The following is a 23,613-nucleotide window of genomic DNA, read 5'->3' as shown; positions in this document are numbered from 1 at the left end:
TGCGGACACGGTGGGTCAATTCGCGTTGTATCTCTCTTTTACATAAATCTACGTTGTTGTTTTTTTTCGGGAAACTATAAACGCGTAAAGTCTTAACGTTTTCTGTCTGAACCAAATGCGAGTGTAAAACTGGAGGTCAGCCATACAACATTTCTGCTCTACAAAAAACAGCCTACATTTAGACGATATAGTATGAGTCGCATGAAACATTTGTCAAGTTTATGCCACTCCAATCTGAACACGGGATTGTAATGTTGCATGATTTAAGGAAGTATGTAAACTAGAAACGTGACTTAAGACGAAACAGTGTCGTGCCTTCTAATAACCCTAGAATACGAAATTGAAAGTCCAAAATAACATTCATAAAGAACTGTCTCTGAGTACAGTGCAGTGACTTTAAAGTTCCCTCCTTTGGAGGAATGTGTTATATTGTTCGTGTCTTCACAAGAATGGGAAGGTTTAAGACACATTAATGCATTAACACACACACTAGGATTGTTCTCTGAGAAACTGTTGTCAAGGATCCAGTATTTTAAAGCAATTATCGCATTGTGTTAATCGTGCACAACTCTCCAGGCGTCTGCATTGTATTGATCCTGGTCCGAGAAACAATGACAGAGTGGGAGATCTTTCCGATCGCCGCTCCGTTTCGAGTAAAGCGAGAGACTAGTGATGTCATTGCGGTGACGTGCTGGCGGTGCCTTTTCAGGTCACCAAGGCGAGCGCTGCACCCAGAGGAAGTGTCGTTTCTTCTGGGTTTCTTTGATATGGCGTGACTAAAAAAAAAGAAAAAAGATAAAGATTTATTAGTCCCATTGTACTGCACGCGACGCACATTATACTACGTAGGCATATTTCCTGCTAGATAGTCAGCGTCAACGAGGTTTCTGATGAGAATTTCAACTTAGTGCGGAGTCTAGTTCTCGGATTCCGCAAATGCACCACAAATGGTAATAACGCTGAGTGGCATTCCGCCATCTGTCTTCAGGCAGAAAGCTACATGGGATGCTGATTCATGACTCGGGCCAGCTGAAATGAATGTATTGCAGCCACTCTGCGTTAGTCAGTTGTGCAAGGGCATGAATGAACCAACAGCCGATAAAGGAGGAGGCAAGTGTGAACTCTTCCCTCTTTCCTTTATTTTCTAAAGGACGTGGGGTGTTCCATTCTCACGTGCCCCCCCAACCCTCCCCGCCTCCTTTGAAAAAAAAAAAAAATACGGGAGGAGGAGGAGGGTGGAAAAAAAATGAAGTCAATTATACAGGCAGGCTCTCCGAAGTTCCCTCCTCTCCCCTGTAATACTACTACAGCTGGTGGCTCCACATGCGCCCCGGCGCTCCGCAGCCTTCTACCGGCACACCGGCTCCAGTCCATCGGCATGTCGGCAGTTGGCTCTGACGGGACGGCGGACCGGCCGGCAGGTAGGTGCCTGAGGGGGGGCGGCTCACCAGAGGACGGCACTACTACTGTAGTAATTGTGTGCGTGTAATTCAGCTTGAAAAAATGTAACTACAGACTTCTTCCTTTCCTCGGTTCGAAAAAAGGAAACGTTTTTCTAAACTTTAATTGTAATGGCATTATAGTTAGTGATGCTTTGACTGGTCGTTGCCTTGTTTTTAAAATTCAACTTTATGGTTATATTGAGACGCGTTCTTTGCCACACACCGACTGTGGCGGCCGACAGAACCTCACTGGACGGAAGCAATGTGCTGCTAGCCGCGGCGTTACTGTGAGCAGCAGATTGTAGCCGCCGGTCGGACATCTGCCTACTGTACCTAATAAAAGACACCAACGGTCATGTCGCGCGCGTCGCCGCATCCCCGTGGGGTCGGTCCATTCATCATTCCACACCGCTCGCTCGTCCACGTCGGGGCGCGCTCTTGAACGGGAAGCTTTGTTCGGTCTCGAGAGGGGAACTCTCACACAAACTGTATGGAATCACGTCACCGTAACCATGGCGACGGCTCTATCCCAAAGTTTTTATTGTAGTTTTTATTTTTGCCGAACCGTACCCACCGCGCCCGCCGTCCTTACACGGACTGGTCGCGTAGTTGGTTTGCCTAACCTTCACCAAACTAGCTTCAAGGAGCTTAACTCGTCACGTGCCTACATTAAGGGTTCACACGCATCCTTTCTTGCTTCCGCGGACTTCGCTCCTTTGGCTTCTTCCAAAACTGGGTCAGTAGATCAGTAGAGCAGCGCTGCCTTCACCGAGCAGCAGGGGGAGCTGGCGGCTCCCTGCCGCCTCTCAACAACACGCACGCAGGAATGTGAACTATGAAAGCCCTTCACGCCATTCCCGCAACATTAAGCTCCAACTGTTTCGACTATTAAATAGTCTACCCCACGAATAAAAACTTACCACACACACACACACTAGGAATTCGCTTTTTTTTAACTGTTTAGTGGGTCGCACTCAGTGCAAATAGAAAGTTATACATCGCGATGAAAATCTGGCGAATATTGTAGTAAAGCAGACAAATACACTTTTACTATTATTATTGTTTTAAAAGTACATATTCATTAAATTAAAATTAAATTAAATTAAATTACTACTACAAACATGCAGTCAATTACAGGCATAGCTATCTAATTCTCTGCATTTGTATGTTTTGCCTAAGACTACTAAAATTACTACAACAACAATAGTTATTTTAGTAATTTTAGTGCATTATGTATTTATGTATTTTATCTAAAACACGGGCCTTATGAGATCAGATCATTCATAAATCATAAAATAAAAGAGATAAAAGTAAGGATACAAGTGTGTAGGCTAAATGATTAAACACTCTGGAAATGCATAAAAATGTCAGTTAACCCTTTCAAGCAAGTCTTTTAAATTCACGTTTTCACCGTATGTCGGGTGCATGTAATGTAGAAACGTAGAAAAAAGGTCAACAGATGTCTTGATGAATGGACACACACACACACACACATATATATATATTCACTTTGTTCCCAAAGTGGTGCTTTTGGTGGCCAGTTTCTGTATGTGGAGCGAACGAAATATTGAAATGCCACAGAAAAAAAGAAGCATGTCATTATTTCTATTACTGTCAGCAACTTTCAAATTCCACATGGGCTGTGTTCTTTGTTAAGTACACGTACGTATTGTATTTGCATATTAGGGTCTGTTAAAGCTATTGAAAAATGTACGCGCTTTGTAATCAAATAACAGAATGTGTATTATGTATGATCATAGCCTCGTATTGCCAGACCGTCCACAATGCTTTGCACATGTCGGTTTGGGGAGTTGCAGCAATTGTAGGTCAGTCAAACAGAAATAACCCAAGAACATACTGTACCGTAACCATCCGAGGTTAACTTCTCTGCATCCATCGGTGACTATAGAAGTAGTGCTTATTGTGTGTTAAACAAAGAGAGGCATAACATGTTTCAGAACAGAACACAAATATAAACTAATATAAACAGTTATACAAGAAATGTTATAGTTAACTCTTGCTCTATATGTGGCCCAGTTACAATGGCCGTTTTTTTTCCCCTCTGCTCATGTTTGCACTCATGTCATAAAACAGCACAATCTGTTACGGACGTTCTCTCACCTGCAGCCAAAGCGTCGGCACCATATGCAAAACACTGCTAACTGTACTTCTACTACTAACACTATTAAAATACTGTAACCCTTTCATAACATCCATAAATCTCTTAGGAAAACGAACAAATAAGCTTGCAGCCATGGGAAGATTGTGAGACAGCGCAATGTTTCGTGCCTGGTTGTAGTTTCTCTGCGTCTTTCTTTAGCTTTTTGTTGCTGCCTGTTTTCCTGTTTCTCATTTTACACTTATTTGATGCAATTTATGTCTGTTCTTAGTCATCATGGGTATGTGATCATTTAGAATCTATCCATTTTATACTATACTTGTGTTTTGTGTCTATTTCTAGTTGCCTTGTGTCTTTATATAGTCATTTTCCTTCTTGAATTTATGTTGTGTCTTTATGTATTTACTCTGTGTCTCCTTGCAGCTGTTTCATGTCTCTGTGCATTTATTTAGTGTCTCTTCGTAGGTATTCTTTGTCTCTATGTATTTCCTCTGCATCATTTTGTAGTCGCTTTAATCTCTTTGTAGTTGACACAAGACAGAAGACACACGCTCCCCTCATCCCAAGGTCATGTCTCGTGGTAGTCTTCTTATGGCGGAGGTCTCTTGTAATGGTTCTGTAATTTGTATTTATTTGATTAAATACTTGAGAGCTCCTGTGTTCAGCTCGACTCATTCAGCACTAAACACACAACCCTGCTGCTGTATTTAAATGCCGTCGGCCAGTTTCGACTCAAATCTGACGAACCATGCATCATTCTTGGGTATGACCTACACTGCAAAATCCCTATGTAGTTCACAATATTAATAAGTCCAGAAATCTGCAGCAAAAACAGGAAAAGGTGTAGTCATAGCATCACTGGACAAAAAGAGCTCGATGTATGAGAAAAAAGCCATGACAGATTACAGGATGGCGGCTTTAGAGTAACAAAACACGCTGCGGCGACTGCACAGCAAGTAAGTTGCTTTTCACAACCATAGGCAAACATTAGTGGGCGGAACCCGGTGCACTAATGGAATAATAAAACGGCAAACGGTAGTGATCCCTGCACCGCTGATGGGTTTTAGTGGCCTTGAAGCAGCCATCTGTGTTGAGTATCAACAAAAGGAAACGATCCTCGATGCCTCAGTCTGGGCGCTTCGCAAAAGGGATACGTAAATACAGAGCTTCCCGCCTTTGAAACGCAGACTTCACAAAGCGGCCGTTTGAGCAAGAAGCGATAAATGTTTCCATGTTTGAAAGGATAGGAAGGTATTTTTGGAAAGAGGATGTTAAGAACTCGAACTATCAATCCCTACTCCATTTCCATCTGCCTCGGTTCACAATATCCATCAAGCATATGGCATCCCTTTGTAGCCAACGCACATAGTGGTCACTGCTTTCACGTTGCTGATATAGTCTTTACTAAACTCCAGTGTGCTGATTATATTTGTAAAAGCCATTAAAATAGTTAGTTAGCAAACTAGCTATTCAAACCTACATATGTATAATTAAATAGTTTGCTTGTAATGCAAACCATGTAAATAAAGTTTCCTACAATGCACCGTTAGTCAGACACAAGTTGTCAAATCCTAAAGCCAGACTGCATCCAGACCTTTGCTCTGGGTGTTGAGCACAGTGTGTCACTTTAACGCTCTGCTCAGCGTACGCTCTTTAACTTTCCTGGCCGGCTATTGTGTGCTTTTTTCTGTCAGAGCTGTTGGAGATGTTATGACAGTCTCTGCTTTCTCTGCTTTGGTGTAGTTTCACAGCGAGGTCTTTGGAGCGGTTTTCTGAGATAAATGTTTTATTATTGAACAGTGGTTCTGCAGGTAGTAGAAATGGACACAGCATCTAAAACGCGTGCTGTGCTGTTTGGACAGTTGTGCCCTAAATTAATGCTTTTTATTGATCTTTTATGTCGTTGCACATTGACGCACCGTTTTTTTTACTCTACTAAACTTTCACTGCGATTGGTGATTTTTATCTATATATTATTTGAATCAGACCACATGTGCTATCCTTTGTACTATGAAATACCTCGGATTTATTCAAGCGGGATTAAATGTAGATCGTGCATACTCTTTTTCATTCAGGGGCTGTTGCGTCTCCACCACAGGTGGTGGTCTGTGTTCCCGCGTCTCAGTAATATGGTATGTCATCTGCTGCACTGCAGGCTTGGCCTCTCGTCAGTACTCTTGTCACGACAGTTGCTTTTTGGCTCGGCCGCTGCTCTCTCGGCCCCGTTCAAGGCAAGGCAAGGCAAGGAGCGTCGCTCGCTACATGTCATGTTTTCAGTCAGTCAGGTGCGGATGGAAAATTTCTTAAGAAGCAAGGAAACGGTGTGACACTGGCATCAGTGGCGGGGAGATGCCGTGGGCGGAATGGAGAGCCGCCAAGCGCTCACTCCCACATTCCACATCTGCGTCAACGATGACCCACTAAACTCTGAAGTGGAGGGATTAAAGAAAATGATATCAATAAAAGTTCTCCGCCTCTTCTTGATATTGTCACGTTTGAATGTTGGGCTTTTGTATTTGAGAAAAGCGTAACCATGACGTCTCGCATACACTTCTTAATGATACACTGACTCATTTTTAGGTCATATATATGAAACACATAATAACTCGTAACCCTGCCTGTAATATTCAGTGTCCAAAACAGGGTTGATTATGGTAGTAACTTTCCTGGCTCGAAGTGAGAAAAACGGGATGTGGGTCAGTCTCAGTCAATAGCTACACTGAAAAGCTTTCTTCCCTTTTATCAACACATTTCTCACTGGTAAATGTCACAGCTGAAAGTATGGGGTGCTGAGATAGAACTAGGTCATTGTGGTGGCATTATATAAGGGTTAGGTAAGAAGATAACCCAAACCCCATTTACTCTCACGTGCTCCCTTAAACAAGTAAACTGTGAGCGTTTGGCGCCATTTAATGGCAACGCTGAGCCAGTGCACTCAGAGTTTGCCTGGAAACAGATGACTACGGAGCAGATGACCACAGAGCAGGGCTGAGACGTGGTATTTTAAGTCCGCGTTAGCATGGGGGAGCCCTTATGCAGAAATAAGAAGACAGGAGGGAAAAACGTTTTGGCAGCAAATGTTTCTGGGTCAGCTTTTAAAACAGCAGAGGCCGACACACCGGACTGAGATGTAGCGGCAGACACAGCTGTTCACGAGTCGTCGTGATTGTTTCAGCAGAAAAAAAAGAAAGAAGACCGTGAGAGATCCGGGGGGTTAGCACTGAGGCCTCCCGGTGAGAAGGTCGGGGTTCGAGTCCAGCTCGGGCCTTTCTCGTTTGCACGTCCACCACCTCGAATTACATGCTCATTAGGCCGACTGGTGACTCTAACTTGACCCTAGGTGTGAGTGTGAATGGTTGTTTGTTTCTGTGTTTGCCCTACGATAGACTGGCGACCTGTCCGGGGTGTACCCCGCCTCAAGAGAGGGTAAGCGGTAGTAGAAGAAGAGATGCACAAAAAAAGTTTGAAACAAATGCACCAACAGACAATGAGGCATCTTGGATGGTTATAAGCACAAATGCGTCAGGCAACTTTGTCCCAGAACCAAGTTGACGTTTTACTTCATCTATCTGGCAAACTAATAGTGCAAGCCGTCAATCAACCACGGTCCACAGTTTAGATTGGATCTGTTGTGCCGTTGTTATGCTTTTGATAGGAATATGTGTTGATGTTAAAGCCAGGTTGTAAGATTAATGCTGCCTATAAGCCAAACATACTTGGCTGATAAGGACCACGGGTCAAAGCAGACTCCAGCACCCAGCTGTGATATCCGCTGAGAAGGAGGTGAAAGTCAAGTGTGAAAAAGTAATTCACAGACTTGCCTCTCTCAAGGTGAGGCAGCATAGATTGAGTCTGAGGGCTCTGTTCAGTCCAAAAGGAGAGACAAGGGATAGAATGATGTTGTCTCTTAGGCAGGGTTGCCTCTCTTTATTGATCTTCATATGTTAAGTCTTTAAGTTTGGGGATGTTCAGCATCCCTAAGGCCACGTTTACACAAACCCAACTTTTGGTTGAAACCACATATGACTCGCACTTTTAGGCTGACCATTGTGACGGATCATGTTTTTCAGTAACTGGAACCGTACCTTTTTGTATGATGTTAAAGCCCAGGGTGAAAGATACAAATACGGAGCCTGTGCGGTTTCCTTTTTTTCATACGTGTGAACGCCTGGAAACGAATATCCAGTTTGAATATCCAGTTAGAATATACACTCACTTCACCACTACGATGAGCTAAAAAGGATTACAGAGTGTAACCTGGACTGAATGTTTGTATATGGCGCGCAGGGCTATTTTGTCTGGGTTCTGTAGCAGAAACAGCGCCACGCGTAGGCCTGGGACATGGACTACAGCCTTTCTCCAGCTAGATGCAGTTCTGCAATGGATCAGTATTTACGGAGTCATTCGGAACGATGCCAAGGAAAACAAGGAGAAAAAAAGATCGTTTTGTTGCGTGTGAACGTGCCCCCGGTTATAGCGACAGTTATAGAAGAAAAGACAGTTTGGAGGCAAAGAGTCGTCTTGAGAATTTTAATCTTATAAGAAATTGAACAAACTGTGAAAGTCAGTCACAGCTAATGTTTTCATTTATCAAATTGAAATACGTTAAACCATAGGTCTTCTACGGGGAACTGCAGATGTACTGCAGGGGGCTTTGATTAGACATTTTTGATATATATAATTTTTTGAATTTAAATGTCTTTAAATGCACATTAACATGAATCCAACATATTTTAGTAAAGAGGTAAATGGAGGCAGACGGTGATATATTTGAACAGCTTAATATTGAATGCAAAATGATAATAAATGTATATTTATAAATAAATAATCCAGTTTTATTTTTGTATGTATTTAAAAAAAAAAAAACAACTTTATTTAGTTTACTTTAGCCTTTTTAGCCATATTAGCATTAACCATCCAATTCATGAAACTACATGTGCACTTCCACTGAAGCCATGGCCAGTCCTTGTTACTCAGGGTGCTGCAAATTATACCTTTCATAATTAAAAAGTACCTCATGAATTCAAAAGGAAGTAAGACTTTCAAGCAATATTTTAACAGATTTTGTTAAATAATAAATTTAAACTCAAACTAAAACCCACCAGTTTCCTACGAGTTCACAGATACGCTCTGCTCTTCTTCCCGTTCCTTTAATTCCTCTTCGACCCCATTGGCAGAGCAACAATTCATTAATTGCTTAACAGTGTTAAAGCAGCATCAGGCTGATGAATTCTCGTGTAGCGTCTCACCTCTCTGCGATGGTTGTTTTCATGGATCAGATGCTGCTGCAGAGGAAGACAAGCCAAGCCAAACAGGCTCCTTGTTGCCAGCTGTCGAGCTGCCAAGGAAACGAAAGGGAGACGTGGAGGAGAGGTCAGACACCCTAGTACGGTAAGAGGAGTGCGATGTTGTTTGTGAAGAAAACCAAGCGCGGAGTCATTTTACTCAAGCTAAAGCAAATAAGATACTTGAGGATGCACACGTTTTCTCTGTGCGATATTACATGATACGCAAACGTGTTCTTTATATCGTGCAGGCAAAGCCCCAACTTCCAAATGGAGGATGACCTCAGCAGGTACATTGTCCTCTTGGCTTTTTTCATGTACTCCCCTATGAGACAATACAGACAAAGAATTCTAATTTGAATCATTTTATTTGCAGGTCTGAAGGAGAAGATCAGCAAGTCAAAATGAAATGCTTCAGGTATTTTCATATCAAATTACTGTGCCATCCGGCTCTGAAAAAAACATTTTGACTTTAATGAGTCTAATTTAGTTTGTGATGTCAACATCTATTTTATAGCTACATTATGAACCTCAGGTAATTGTGTCTAAAACGGGATACAGCTAGTAGAAATTAGAACATGGATGCGCTACAGCCTGTCTGACAGATGAATGTATCTGCAGGGAGCCTCACCGGCAGATTGAAAAGCGACGCAGGGACAAAATGAACACCCTCATTGATGAGCTGTCTGCCATGATCCCTGCCTGCCAGCCGATGGCTCGGAAACTTGACAAACTGACTGTGCTCCGAAAGGCGGTTCAACACCTGAAAACCCTTAAAGGTAACATTTAACCAACCCTGTAATTTAAAATGTCACTGGCATCAGGTCTGTTGCTAAAGGCTATGTTTTCAGCCGGGACGGGCAGCGCCTTCACAGACATCGACTGCAAGCCTTCCATCCTGCCTCAGGATGACATCAAACACCTCCTCCTCAGGGTATTTGCACATGTACAAACTCAGCAAGTCTAGTTTGAGTTTATCTGCATATTATTAATATTAACATGCGTGTTTATCCATCCATCAGGCTGCAGAAGGTTTCCTGTTGGTTGTTAGTTGTGACCGGGCGAAAATCCTGTTCATCTCAGAGTCGGTCTCCAAGATCCTCAACTTTAGCCGGGTCTGTTACACTGCTACATCACACATTTTGATGTTGCCATTGGTTATAAATGAAACAGTGTATCCTGCCGTGTGAACTGACCAGGCTACTCAACATTGTGTAACATTGTTGACAGTGTGGTTGCATTTCTTTTCTTTGGAATGTCAGCAAGTTAGCATGTAACCCAGAAAATAATAATTTAAAAAAAATGTCAGATAAAAAATAGTTAACAAGTTAACTAAATAATATAATTTATAAAGTTTAAGTATATAGTGTATAAAGTAAAGGCAAAATCATTTTATTCTTTTTTACTTACACAGGTTTAAAAAGCATATAGCCTACAGGCAGTGACCTAGCTAAAGCTAACTTATCTCATAAATGTGATCCCGCTGTGTGATGTTCATCATCCATACTGGGCACAATTGTAGCACTTAAGTCATGTATCAGCAGTTACATGAAGAACTAAAGCTGTTAAGCTAATAGGAACAAAATTAGTTTGCCAGCAGATTTTGTAGACGTGTGTGATCTAGTGGGCCAGTACACAGTATTTTCTTGTGATGTCAACCATGCATATTTCTTGTAGCATTAGCTAGCCACATTGCTATCTGAATAATAATATCTGCATTTTTTTTTTTTGTTAAACAAACTTATTAGCTGCAGCCAAAATGCTAACAAGTTGATCTGTGTGATTTTAGCTGCCTTCCAGTAAGCGAGTAGCACACCTACCATTGACTGGAAATGAGAAGCAAAGTTAAATGTTGGTGAATATCTGGTGAAGTGAAACGGTTAGCAATGAAGCGAAACGTTTAGCATTGTTGCGATAACAATGCTTCATGTTTGCTTGGTGCTAGCGTGCAGTGTTGACTTTTATTAAATGCCTGGGGGTTAAATAAAAATTAATTACTAAATATTTATTTTCTACAAAACATCCAGAATATTTGACAAACAGTATTATTTGTTCTACTACGTTATTTTTTTTAGTTTTTGAGCTCCATATTAAAGTGTCCACTTCACCCGCTCTCCACATCAACTTGTGCTTACATATTATGATTATGCCGATGTACTAAATATATATCAGGGCACTTTAAGAGTGCTGCGCTGTAATCGGCAATTTCACTCTGAACACATTAATTATTTTGAAATTACCTCCTTGTCCGTCCTGCAAAGCAAGTGCTTGGATAAACAATGATCCGGGAGTCTATTCATCACACTACTTGTGGACGCTATAAGTAGATTATAAATCAAAACTCCCAGAGCAGCATCGTTGTCAAGGTAATGTCACGTGAAAGGGGTTAAGTGCTGCTCTGTTTCTGTTCATAGGATCTGGAGCCCTTTCTCACACTCAATCACTTACAGCTGACGTCACTTAAGTGAGTGAGGGTTCAGGGCTGAAGTCTTTAGGTGGTTGGAATTGGGCCTGATACTCGTGCACTCGTCAGTCTGGCTCACTCTGTGTCAACACCACCCAAACACTCGTCGGCCCCATGTCTTTTTTGCCAGTCAGGTTAATTTTTGTTTCTACTTCGTGTTTCACTTTAAACATTGGCAACTGAAACTAATTTTGGCAAACCAAAACTGGTTAGTATCTCTCAACCTCTTCATTTAACCTTTTCTCTATGCGTTCATCTTTATTAATCCTAAACAATTAATTCCATAATGGCAGAGATGGAGAAGCAGAAAGAAATGCTACGCTTGCTCTCTGTGTCAACGCGGCACACACTGTAGTTATTTGGGATCACTGCAGCTTCTGCATCAGTTTAACGCATAAACTGTTGTTGTGGAACATGCAGATGTTATGAGACAACAACAGCATGTACAACCTGTTATTTCAACTCTGATGAAGATCTGAGAATATAGCAATTAAAGCCTACTACAGGCGACTAAAGAAGGCCTTTTATTGTATTGTTTTGACATAGCATTGCCTACACTTTCACTTATTTTTAGAAAGTGAGTTTAAAGTGGTCGACGTTCCAACTTTGACACAGACTTGTGGGCTAGCAGTGAGGAATGTGGATTAGGAGAGATGGAAGAGAAGGGCTTCTAATGAAACCTGATTCTGTGTCTGTAGGAGAGCATGTGTCATATCGGAGCTTAGCACTAACACCCCCACCCCCACCCCCACCCCTCGGCCCTGAGTTAAAGTGCAGAATCTACAGACTGTAGGGTCTTCATGTCTTTCAAATGTAGACAACAAAATACCCTTGTAGTGTGTGATGTACATCAATACATGCAAAGTTGCAGACAGGGAATTTAATTAGTATATTTTTGTTAGGAGGAAAGAAAGAAAATAAAAGGAATCCATATTGTACGTGGTAGGTAGAGATGTCTTAATTTTCCAGACATATTTTAATATTTAACCATGAATAGAAATGTTTTCAGGCTATTTTATGCAATGTAATTAAAATACAATTTGAAGCCTATTTATTTATGTATACAATAGCAATAGCAATAAATCTAGCAATAAATATAATAGTTGTTTTACTTAACCTCAGGCATTTTAATCATGTAAGCATCTGTCCATACAGTCTTACGAATTTGGCTTCTCTCCTTATCTACAGATTTTTGTTTCATGCAGAAAAAAAAACAAAAAAAATCTACAAATATTGCTTAAATTAAAAAAATATAGCCTATTTTGGACTATTGCAATATATTTAGTTGTTTTCAACATCTATTTAAGATCTACCAATAAAGATATTACAGAGATATTAAATGTGACTAAATCAATGTATGTCCTTTGTATTCATAGATGGAGCTGACTGGTCAGAGCTTGTTTGACTTCATCCACCCCAAAGACATCAACAAGGTGAAGGAACAGCTGTCGTCGTCGGAGGTGTACCCACGTCAGCGCCTCATCGATGCAGCAAGTAAATCTGTTGGCGAACAATCTTGAAGACATCCGAGTCAGTGTTGGTGAATGCTGAATGTCATTGGTTAACATCTTTTCTTTGTTCAGCTGGGGTTCAGGTCCAGGTGGACACACCCGTGAGGGCGTCCCACTTGTCCACGGGAGCGCGACGGTCCTTCTTCTGCCGCATGAAGCACAGTCGAGTGGCAGGGAAGCACGAAGACAAACACTCACTGCCCGGCACTTCCAAAAAGAAAGGTGTGTCCAGACTAGTGCTTCTCTCTATCTAGGTTAACAAGTTATAATGGCCTTGCTGTACATGTGACTAGTGGATAGTCACTGTTAGTGACCGAGCCAGAGACTGTGAAGCATGAATAAAACAGTCTGGTAATCTGCTGATACAAGCAAGAGGTTCACATGACTGGGAGTGGCACTGATCTGTGCAATGCAAAATATAGTATACGCAAAATTATCACAACAGGACATTTTATGTATGAACTCATATTACCGACTGCACTCTATTTACTAAAACACACTTAAACACTAGTTAATACACGTTTCCTAAAATATTTTCTTGCCCTGTTATTTTCTTTCCTTTCTGACCATGACCTAAAATGATCTCAGAGATTAAAGATTTACCCAGTAATGGGATACGAATGAATCTGAATCACAGAGAGCACATGAACGCACGGAAAGGAAAGGAACTGACCCTCCAATATCCACAGCTCTAAGCACTACTATTTTGGATCGTTTTGTTTCCTTTACCTTGCTCTTTTGAGAGAACTTGTGAAGTGAGTGAACTGACAGGAGCAGTCTGTTATTCATCCCAAGGTTGGAAACAGTCAGCTTTGTGTATACAGCCATGTTCACTCCAGAGCCTGCAGGGCACTCTGGCCAAAGCAGACGAGGAGGACAACAGAGGATGTGTGCTAAGAGATTAATAGGATATTTAAATGTGTTCCTAAGCAATGAGGTCAGTTTTTAGGCAACCGGTGAGTGAAAATGGAAATTTAATGCCATCCTTGCTTAAATAGGTGGAGAATAAATGAATTGTCTAATTAGGATCTGGTGATGATGGATAAGGGTCCCCTCATCCTCTGCAGGTGAAAGTTGTCGCTGAATGTAAGTAAATGAGACAAAATCATATTTCTTCAGCTGCTTTTAAAATATACCATTTACAGTCGGGCTGACGTGTCCTCGAACCAAATAGTTGAAATGTCGCTTAGAAATAAATATATGATGATTAACAGCATGCAACTTTTTAATGACGTGTCTCAGTTTTAGTAAGCGAGTCCGAATTTGACCCTTTTTCTCTGCAAACAGATGCCACAATTCAAAACACCTTGCCCTGCACAGGAAGTAGGTCAGTGTTATGGCCTTGTATAACCGCAAAGTCAGAAGGTGGTCCAAACTCCCGTTACGGTAAACTAGTTGAAGTTGCAGAAACAGGACGTTTGGCGCCTCTTAGTGGCAAACCTCAGCAACTGCAATACATAACATAGGGAACCACTCATTGAAAGAACATATGATTATAATGAAACGTACGTACGCCCTGTTCTGTCCTTTGCAGTGATTAAATCCAATGAGAGGGCTTAAATCTAAAATGTATCCTACACCCATTTTATTACTGTGTGTCAAAGAGTTGACGAACGACCATTAAAAACAGTGAGCTACACAGTTGTACTGGGGAACATAAGGATATGGGTAGTTTATACGCATTCCATACTTTCCATCCGCCTGTGTAATATTTGCTAAAAAAATGTATTTTTTTACATTTGGATCAAGTGGGTTTGGCTGAAAACCACAGAGGAATAGAACGCTGATATAAAATGAATTTATCTTTAACCTAAATGGAATTGATGACGTAGTTTACATATTGTTTCAATGATAGTGGAATTTCTGTAATGTGTAATTGGCGTTATGTGTGTGGGTGTGGGGGACACAACCTCACAGAGCTGTTTACCCGTCTGTGGAGCTGAAATGTCTGTTTGACTGCGGTACATTGTGTGTGGTGACTTTGTATATTGATTGCTGTGTATTGGTTGTGCGCCGTTCACACCATGAGCCATGCATTGTGTTTTTATTGTTGTCACGTTATTTTTTTGACATGAGTATTTGAGATAGTGAGATCTTGAACACTGCCATTTGGTGGCACTATTGATTTCATAATACCAGAGCAACCCTTGGTATTGTTTGTGTGATGGCACTATTCAGCTGCAATTTTGTCGTCATCTGTTTGTTGTCAGGTGCTTTGTTTGTTTGTTTGTGAGGGTATTGATTATGATATTTCTGGATTGCATTATAAGAGTTTCCTGCACGGCCCCACCAGAATTTCCAAGTCAAACTCGCCACTGTTGACAGTGAATAAATATAAGGACATTAAATATGCAGTTTCCTCTAAATAAAACCAACAACAATAGCACTCGAATTGCTAGATGTTCTGCCATAAAACACTCGTCCATATATAGTCAATGCATAAATCTTAATTAACTGAAGGTTTTATCTTGAGTTGTAAAGTGATTTATTATTTCTGGGTAAGAATTACAACTCCCTAAACACCATTTTATTTGGACTTCTTGTTTGTCTGCTTGTCACAGACGCTTACAGATACTGTACCCTCCACTGCACTGGATACATGCGCAGCTGGCCGAGCAGCCAGCTGGAGACGGACGAAGAGACCGATAAGGAAACCACCAACCTGACCTGCCTGGTGACGGTGTGCCGCCTCCACCCTCACGTGTCCCACCATCCTTCCAAAGAGATCAACACCAAGCCCACAGAGTTCATCACCCGTTGTGCGATCGACGGCAAGTTCACTTTTGTAGATCAACAGTGAGTTTCTCGCTTCTAACTACGTTCACCTGCACTATTTATCCTTTCTGCGTATTCGGTTTCGGTTTGGCTGAGAATGGCAGAGGCGTGCTGTGGTGAGGAGGCCTCTGAGCGTAACAGCGCTAGTTTAGAAGTTCATCTGCTAGTGGAGATAATCCTTTCTGTTTTTGCTGTTGGTTCATAGAAGGAGCTCTGCATCTTGATGGCATCACATGAAAATTTCTTCTCATTTTTTGGGAAGTAATTTCACATCACAAGTACAGTGAATCGCCTTATCGGATTGCTTGTATTGATGAATGTTACACGAGAGGCTCATCCTACGGTGTTCACTTCCATTTTCACTTGTTGCTGTTTGTGATGGCCGCAATCCTCAGAGGAAGCCAGAGGGGCCTCTCACCAGGACAACTAAACTCTGGTTTTATCCTCTTTTTGATTCCCAGAGCCACAACGGTCATTGGTTATTTACCTCAAGAAGTTCTAGGCACGTCGTGTTACGAGTACTTCCACCAGGACAACCTGCAGCACCTCGCTGAGAAACATAGGCAAGGTAACTGACAAAATGGTTCAAACTCAAACCTAATGCAAAAAATATGCCCTTCAAACAAATGCCACTAGTATTTTACTGTACGGGCCACAGGGCTTGCAGTAACAGTTCTCTCCCAGCTCTCAACTGCGCTTTGTGATGACACTCATCCGATCTCTTGGCAGTTCTTCGAAGCAAAGAGAAGATTGAGACGCAGTGCTACAAGTTCAAAACAAAATATGGCTCCTATGTTTCACTCCAAAGCCAGTGGTTTAGTTTCACAAACCCATGGACCAAAGAAGTTGAGTTTATCGTGTCTTTAAACAGGGTTATCTCGTAAGTATTGATTCTTTGTCTGGAACTACTGATCTTGACACAGCACCTGAGATACAGATATAGTGGTGTTATTTGGAGCAGGGATTAGCTGCAACATAAACTCATCCATTAATCTTTTTGATTTGTGTTTTACATTTGTAAAAACGAGTGTTTCCTAAGCAGCGCAAATACTCCTTTCCACCAACAGGGGGCCTGGTCACACAAAAGACAATGAGGAAGCAGGCGGCTCGAAAGCTCTCCAGGGTGAGACATGAGCACTGTGCTTTATATTTAGAAAACGACAGTTTGTGCCTTTTGTGTCATCATTGTCGTTTCTTCTTCTACAGTAGACACGAAGCAAATACCTTTAATTCCCGGCCTCTCCAGTGGTGTGGGCACGATGATCTATGCAGGCAGTATAGGGACCCAAATCGCAAACGAGCTCATCGACACCTACAGGTACAATCTGCGAATTCATGTGTAAAAATGGTGCAGCTGATCAAAAGTAGCTGCTTCTTCACTGCTTAACTGATGCAAAGTCTCAGTATTGGTTTTACTTTCTGACCTGTCTTTGTAACAGGGTGAACTCGTCTCCGTCAAGTGGAGCTTCCAGTCCGTTTGGCGCAGCCCAGGACAAATGTCCCCTGGTCTCCCCACAAGCCAGCAGGAGTGTGAGTGACCTGAATGAAATCACGTTTAATGGAGGGAAAATGACGCTCTGTCCATTAGCAATTACCAACGCTCCGGCTGCAATCAGGGTGCCTGATGACCTGCTGATTGTGGGATGAACTTTGGTTTTTTGTTTCTCGGAGAAATGACAGGATTTAATTTTAACGGCAGGACTAGTGAAAACATTTTGTGATATTCTGGTTGATTTCTATTGCAAATTAATAGCGGCAGATGTCATTTTTATGCAAATGTTGGTCACGTTGGGTATTTGTATGCAAATCAAAGCGAATCTTTCACAATTCTACATTTATATTCAGTTTAATGGAGACACAGGGATTTCTGGTGATGAATGAATGTAAACTGTGCGCGCAGCTTGCACTGCCCATGACCAGATGAAGTACTAGCGATAGAACTATCTACTCGTTGTACCATATGTATCTGAGATCAGTTTCCGCCACAGCATGCTCACGTGTCTATTCAAATGGGAGATAATGTGATTGAGGAAAACAGCAGCTTGTTTTCCTGAGTTTAATTACACACTTCAGTGGGAAAGGTGAAACACGGGGCCATGCGCAGCCTTTTAATGTATAATGACTCATTGCAGGCATCCAGCGGAGAAGAGGCAGCAGGCACTTCATCACAGTCCCAGTCTGACTCAAGGACGGCGACGGGCGCCAGCAGTGCAACTTCTGAAAGTGCAGGTAATGTCAACAGGGTAATCATAACTCCAGCATATACTCCAGTTTTTCCTCTACATCTCAGCAAAGGGGAAGATAGTTGGACTGCACACACAAAGGCCTCAAAAATATATTTAACATCTCATATTATATTAATTCATGATGTTGATTCCATGGATGACTTTCTAACTGCTGGCCTTTCGCAGACTTTCATCAAGATGTAAACGATAAAGTCTAAATCCAATTAAATTTTTACAAAGCTAAATGTAAATGGTTTCATGTAAAAGCACTTCCACCACAGAGTCACTGTCCCATGACTCTGGTTTGACACAGATATGCAGGGTGTGTGGTTTCTGAAGTGAACTTTAATCTTCTTTAACTTTTAGCGCACGCTTTCTTACTCCGTCCTCATTTGTTTTATGTGCTTTGCTTGACCCAGGTGAGTCGTCCCAGCTGGACTTGGACAACATGGTGGTGCCGGGCCTGAGCAGCTTCAGCAGCGACGAGGCAGCTATGGCGGTCATCATGAGCTTGCTGGAGACGGACGTAAACATGGGTCAATCGGGGGACTTTGAGGACTTGCACTGGCCTTTCTAGATAGAGGCCTGGTTTTCAGCCCCTCTCACACACGCTCTTGTGCCGTCTCTTGCCTGCCGAAAACTTGGCCGACCGCTTAATTCTGATCTGGGTGATGACTGACTTGGCCTTGCAACACTGGACTAATATCAAAGGCCGTACCAAGTCATAGCTGAGGATGATCACGTGGAAGTTATAGTTTGTAGGGAATATCTTGACTGCGGTTACCTTGTTGGTTTCTCTTAGTTTTGCTTGAAGGATAGTGAGGTCACAAAAGTGTCTTCCTCAGTGACACTTGAGCATCGGACTGAGGCTTTCCACGGAAGAACAATGTATTTGCTCTGTGACCGAGGTCTGGAGGGGAATTAGACTCCTGTCATGGGCAGTGCTGCTAGACAAAACTCCTTAAAACTTTGCATAACCTTCTGTGATAACTGACATGTTTTTTATAACATGGCCTGATTGTTCCTGATTGTTTTGTACTGATTTTTTAAAGACACATTTTAAGTTTAAGGAAATGGGATGTGTTTTGTCAAATATAATGTCCAGTCAGTATTGAACAAGGCTAAAAAATAACGTTCAGAATTTATCCCCTTAATTGAGAATTGCAGATATGCACCTTTGGAGGCGCCTCTGGCCTCACACCGACACCACTGGTCCAGTTACATTCCTTTTTTGGATATTTCAGCAAGTGCAGTCACAGAAAGCAGTCTGGTTGGTGTAATAAAGTAATGACATAATAAAACAGCAAAGGCAGAACTTCTATCTTTTCTAATTTTAATCATCCATGTTCAAAAATGATTCCGACGTGTCTGCTTTTGCACTGCAGCCATGAGTTACCAGACCACATACACAACATATGCAGTAAAAAATATATGATGTAAGTGCAATAAGAGCTGATTATAAATAAATAAATTGTTAGGATAAAGTTTTATTCGAACTTTAAATTTTACATTATCATCTGCCGGCACCATACAATCATTTTCCAATTTCACCTACCTGTGAGATCTGACGCTGTCAAAAACTACCAAGTGAATGTTTTTAAAGGAGAAAGCTCTACTCCAAGACAGTTTTTCATAGATTAAATACTTGAATATTGAATCTTGTTTACAGTTTTGGTCCCTGCATCAATGGTAGGCATGTTACAATATGGCTGAATTCGATCTCACGCTGATTAGTGCTAAAAGTAAAACATTTGTTAAACCACTCAAAGCTACCATTATGAAAAAGGCTTCAAGCTTCCAATTGACAGTTTTATAAGTTAAAAAAAAAAAGAAAAAAAGAAACATTTTTACACAGAAAAACTTTTTTTGTTAAGTTAAAATCTAAGGGAAGTAGCCATAAAGAAAGCAAATGAGGTGGTCTTTACATGGAGTGTTTTACAAGTCTGTTTCTATGTTGAATGTGCACTCAAGGACTGAGCCCTAGTACGCTTAAACTGTGTGTTCATGTATTGAGATGAGATACTGTAATCCAGACAGTTCTGTGAATCCGATTTACTGTACCTGGAGAAATATGGAAGGCCGACCATAGATTGAAGAATGTTCCCCAGTGTCTTCAGGAGGGACAGATTTGACATGGTTGTGTCATGTCTTGGGAGTCAGTCATCTTGCAGTTTTTCTCTCTGAATGTCCACCTATCACGACAACCTCTTCAAAATGAAAATTCAGAAAGAAAGGCAGAGGAAAAAGGAGCTTGGCACAAAGGAGAACACTAATCTCCTGACAGTGACATCAGATGTGGACTGTAGACGGACTGTGTATTCTTTATTAACTACGTAAGCATTTCGCAGTAACGTAGTATGTGGATTTAGTTAACCTAGTGACTGGCCTCAATACATCACACAGAAACTCTGGTTATATCACTGGTTTCCTCAAATCTTGAAAGTATAATGTGATTCTGTTGCCTTGAACACACGTTGTTTCTGATGATGTTCACAATGCCCATTTTGGCTTTAAAAGCAAAACTGACATTAATTGCTGTTGCCATTTGTGCCAAATGGACACTGAATATGCCCTGCTATCAAAAGACAAAATATCTTATGTTTGTTTGTATGTGATAATTGTTGTCGATGTAGTTGCTGTAACAAGGAATGCAGGCTGAAGTCTTTGACAGTAAAACTTTCTTTCTTTTTCTTTTTTTTTTTCCAGAAACGGTCCAAACCTCTTCCTTCATTTTAAAACTTATGGTGACAATCTTGATATTCAGACCATTTTTTAAGAGAGGTCTTTGTCCTCACGAAACGCAACATAATTTAAACGTGGTGTGAGTGCTATTGTTGGTATCACTTCTAAAAAGCACTTAATTTTTTTCTATTCGAGCCATGGTTTTTGATATCTACAGATGCAACACAAACTCACAGAAAATAAAGACAACAAAAGAACATAATGTTAAGTAATAGCTTAAGCTTTACAAAGATTATATCAGTATAGCTGCTCCACATTGAAATGATTGAATGTAAATGATATTTTGTGTTACTGTAGTTATATATACACATATACATATTATAATACCAATCGCGACACTTCTCAAGAGGCAGGACACCTGCTGTTGTGGAAGAAAATTTGACGATATGCTGATGATATTGTACTATTTCACTAAGATTGTTTATGTCTTGGTTTTCAAAAGGGGGTCCGTGACCCCTAGGGGGGCCGCGGAGGCACTGCATCGGGGTTGCAAAATCTTTGGTTGATTAGACATTTTATATATATATATTTATATAAATTTTATTTCCTTTTTTAATTTTCCCCCACAAATTTAAATTTCTTTAAATACACATTAACATGAATCCAACATATTTTAGTAAAGGGTTAAGGGATGGCTTAATATTGAACGCAAAATGATAATAATTATGTATATTTATAAATACCGCTAGGCTGAGTTTAGTATAGAACAAATATGAATGGTTTATGTGATTACAGCTCACAGAAAGACAAACCATTATGTTACAAACTCTCTGATTGCTAAATGTGGTGCTAATTAAGCACCAAAGGAGGGCAGTATTAGCCACCACCCCACTGATCAGGATGTTAACTTCAGAGGCATACCAGACTTCATCCCACCCTGGTCTTTCATGTTCGTAAATGGGACTTGGTGCGATGTTAACGCTGAAAATATCACAAGGAAATTCTGGCATGCTGACAGTTTATAATAAAATGCCGTTTTTATTTGACGCCTGCCAATTTTAAAACACTATCTTGTGTCAGAAGGACACATGATACATGTGTACCTGCAATAGTTGCAAATTCAGAGGTAGATCTGAAAATTGCACATTCTTACCCATTACTCAAATTATGGTTCAGTTTCTTCCTGTTTTGGATTAAGCTGTGGAGTGCATTTATTTTTTCATTTTCATTTGAAGTAGACATGGTTGTGAACATAGCCTTCAACCCCGCAGAGCACCCCTGCTGAGTTTTGAGGGTATTTTCAGACTTTCACCAGATGTCTGAGGTTCTTTAGTCTCAGTGCCTCATTTGCAATGCAAAGGTGAAAGGAGTGCAGTGATTAAACTAAATAGTTTCTTGGAAGAGATGCTGTTATTTTTAAAATGCCTATATACCGTAGTCTGCATGTGGAAACAAGTATACGGATGCTGAACTCAATTCTGATTGTTGATCTTTGTTGATCCACAAGTCTGAATATACATTTTAAATTACAATTAAATTCCCATCAAAATCTTAGGCGTTTTTTAAATTAAGGTGTTTTTTGTTCAATTAGCAATTTCCTCACTATTGTTTCCCTGTGTTCTATCTTACATCCTTTATCCTTTCAACTCTATTTGTTACAATGACTTCAAAAACTAAATACAAACCTCCCTCTTCTCCCTCTCCTTCCCCAGTTAAACTCTTTTTTAATGAGCATCTTAATTTCCAGGCAGCTGAGGGCCCCAATCCGCACAATACACACACATGCCCATGGCAGGGTTGTAGAAATTGATAGGGACACTGCTGTGTCATCACTACCATACAACCGCTGTCCTTAGTGTTAATAATTATGTATCTAACCTTAATATACCAACTATACCACCAAACTCAATGATCATTGTGTCCCTAATCTGCTCATATGTCATGCATCAATACATTCTTGTCACTAGATAGACAGTAGAGAGGCTAGAGAAGATGAAGAAGGAGAGGCAGGAGGAGGAGCTGAAGAAGAGGTTGGAGATCCACAAGTGAGGTCAAATAATGGGGGGAGCTGCAGAGTGCCCAGAGCTGCAGGTTGCTCCACAGGCGAGGTCTACCTGAGGCTGCAGTCCACTGCTCCAAATATACACACCACTGTGTGAACGAATGCATGGGTCAAATGCAGAGAAAGAATTTCCCCACCAGAATTTCCACAGTGGACACTAATATGCTTGTCAAAGGTTCACATTTTGCTTCTTTCATACCACCAGGGTATTCTTCGAAGTTGCCTCCTTGTTAAGCCTGCACGATAAATCGTTAAAAAATCGCGGTCTCGATTTACACATACACGTGATCTCATCTCGAAACACAACGATTCTTAAGCATTTTATTTCACGAGTGGCATCACAAGCTCCCATTTCCTCCAAGTGCCCCTAAAGGCATCACTGCCTCTGACTCCTCCCTCGACCTATGGTAAAGCGTCTTTACAACACTTGATTCTGTCAATGGAGGAAGCCCGCCTGCAGTTGAGTGTGAAGAAACAGTGAGGGAGAGAAGCAGAGAGAAGTCAGCGATAAAGTGAGTTAAATGGATGGCTAACGAGGTAACAAGCCTATTGTTCAAACGTATGCTCTGCATTCTAAGGAAACCTCAATGTTTGATACTCTACTTGAATGACTATTTAAATGTTTTTGCCATAAAACAAAAAAAAATGTGCCAATGAATCGTGATCTCAGTTCTAAGCAAAACAATCATGATTCACATTTTTTTTCCAGAATCGTGCAGCCTATACTCCTTGCCTTTCGTTAGTTGCTTAAACCTAAAACATTATAGAATTTTGTCTGACTATGATCATTTGCTTGATTGATCAGCTCTATGTGATGTGAAATAATGTTTGCAAATGCAAATGCAAATGCAAAAAAAAAAAAAAACTTTCAGGAGTGCTGCCTTGGAGAATATTTGTGTTCACATCAATGTCAAAATCAAACCTTGGCCCATAGGTATGTATGGGCCAGACACAACAAATGAGTCAGTGTTTAGTGTTGCTTGTTTTATATATGAACTACAAATGTTTTTCCATCTTTAACTCAAATAAGTTTAGAGCAGTACTGTTA

At 41.0% G+C, this 23,613-nt stretch overlaps 1 protein-coding gene across 2 annotated transcripts; it reads left to right on the top strand.

Moving 5' to 3' along the window:
- Positions 1-598: 598 nt before the first annotated feature.
- Positions 599-20,511, top strand: LOC125000438 (aryl hydrocarbon receptor nuclear translocator-like protein 2). Of its 2 annotated transcripts, none has more exons than XM_047575991.1 (17): positions 599-1,421; positions 8,841-8,952; positions 9,098-9,136; positions 9,223-9,264; positions 9,468-9,625; positions 9,698-9,780; positions 9,869-9,961; positions 12,687-12,804; positions 12,894-13,043; positions 15,383-15,617; positions 16,058-16,164; positions 16,326-16,476; positions 16,664-16,719; positions 16,806-16,914; positions 17,036-17,126; positions 17,729-17,825; positions 18,241-20,511. In XM_047575991.1, the coding sequence occupies exons 1-17, from the start codon at positions 1,247-1,249 to the stop codon at positions 18,396-18,398; spliced, it is 1,974 nt and encodes a 657-aa protein (XP_047431947.1). In that variant the 5' UTR covers positions 599-1,246; the 3' UTR covers positions 18,399-20,511. The 2 variants fall into 2 exon arrangements, with proteins under 2 accessions (XP_047431947.1, XP_047431945.1); XM_047575989.1 differs by having other exon boundaries at positions 16,803-16,914.
- The last annotated feature ends 3,102 nt before the right edge of the window (positions 20,512-23,613 follow it).

The sequence above is a fragment of the Mugil cephalus genome, chromosome 22, assembly GCF_022458985.1.
Source record: "Mugil cephalus isolate CIBA_MC_2020 chromosome 22, CIBA_Mcephalus_1.1, whole genome shotgun sequence".
Taxonomy (NCBI): domain Eukaryota; kingdom Metazoa; phylum Chordata; class Actinopteri; order Mugiliformes; family Mugilidae; genus Mugil; species Mugil cephalus.
The sequence above is the reverse complement of the archived record's forward strand: the minus strand, read 5'-3'. Positions and strand labels throughout refer to the sequence as shown.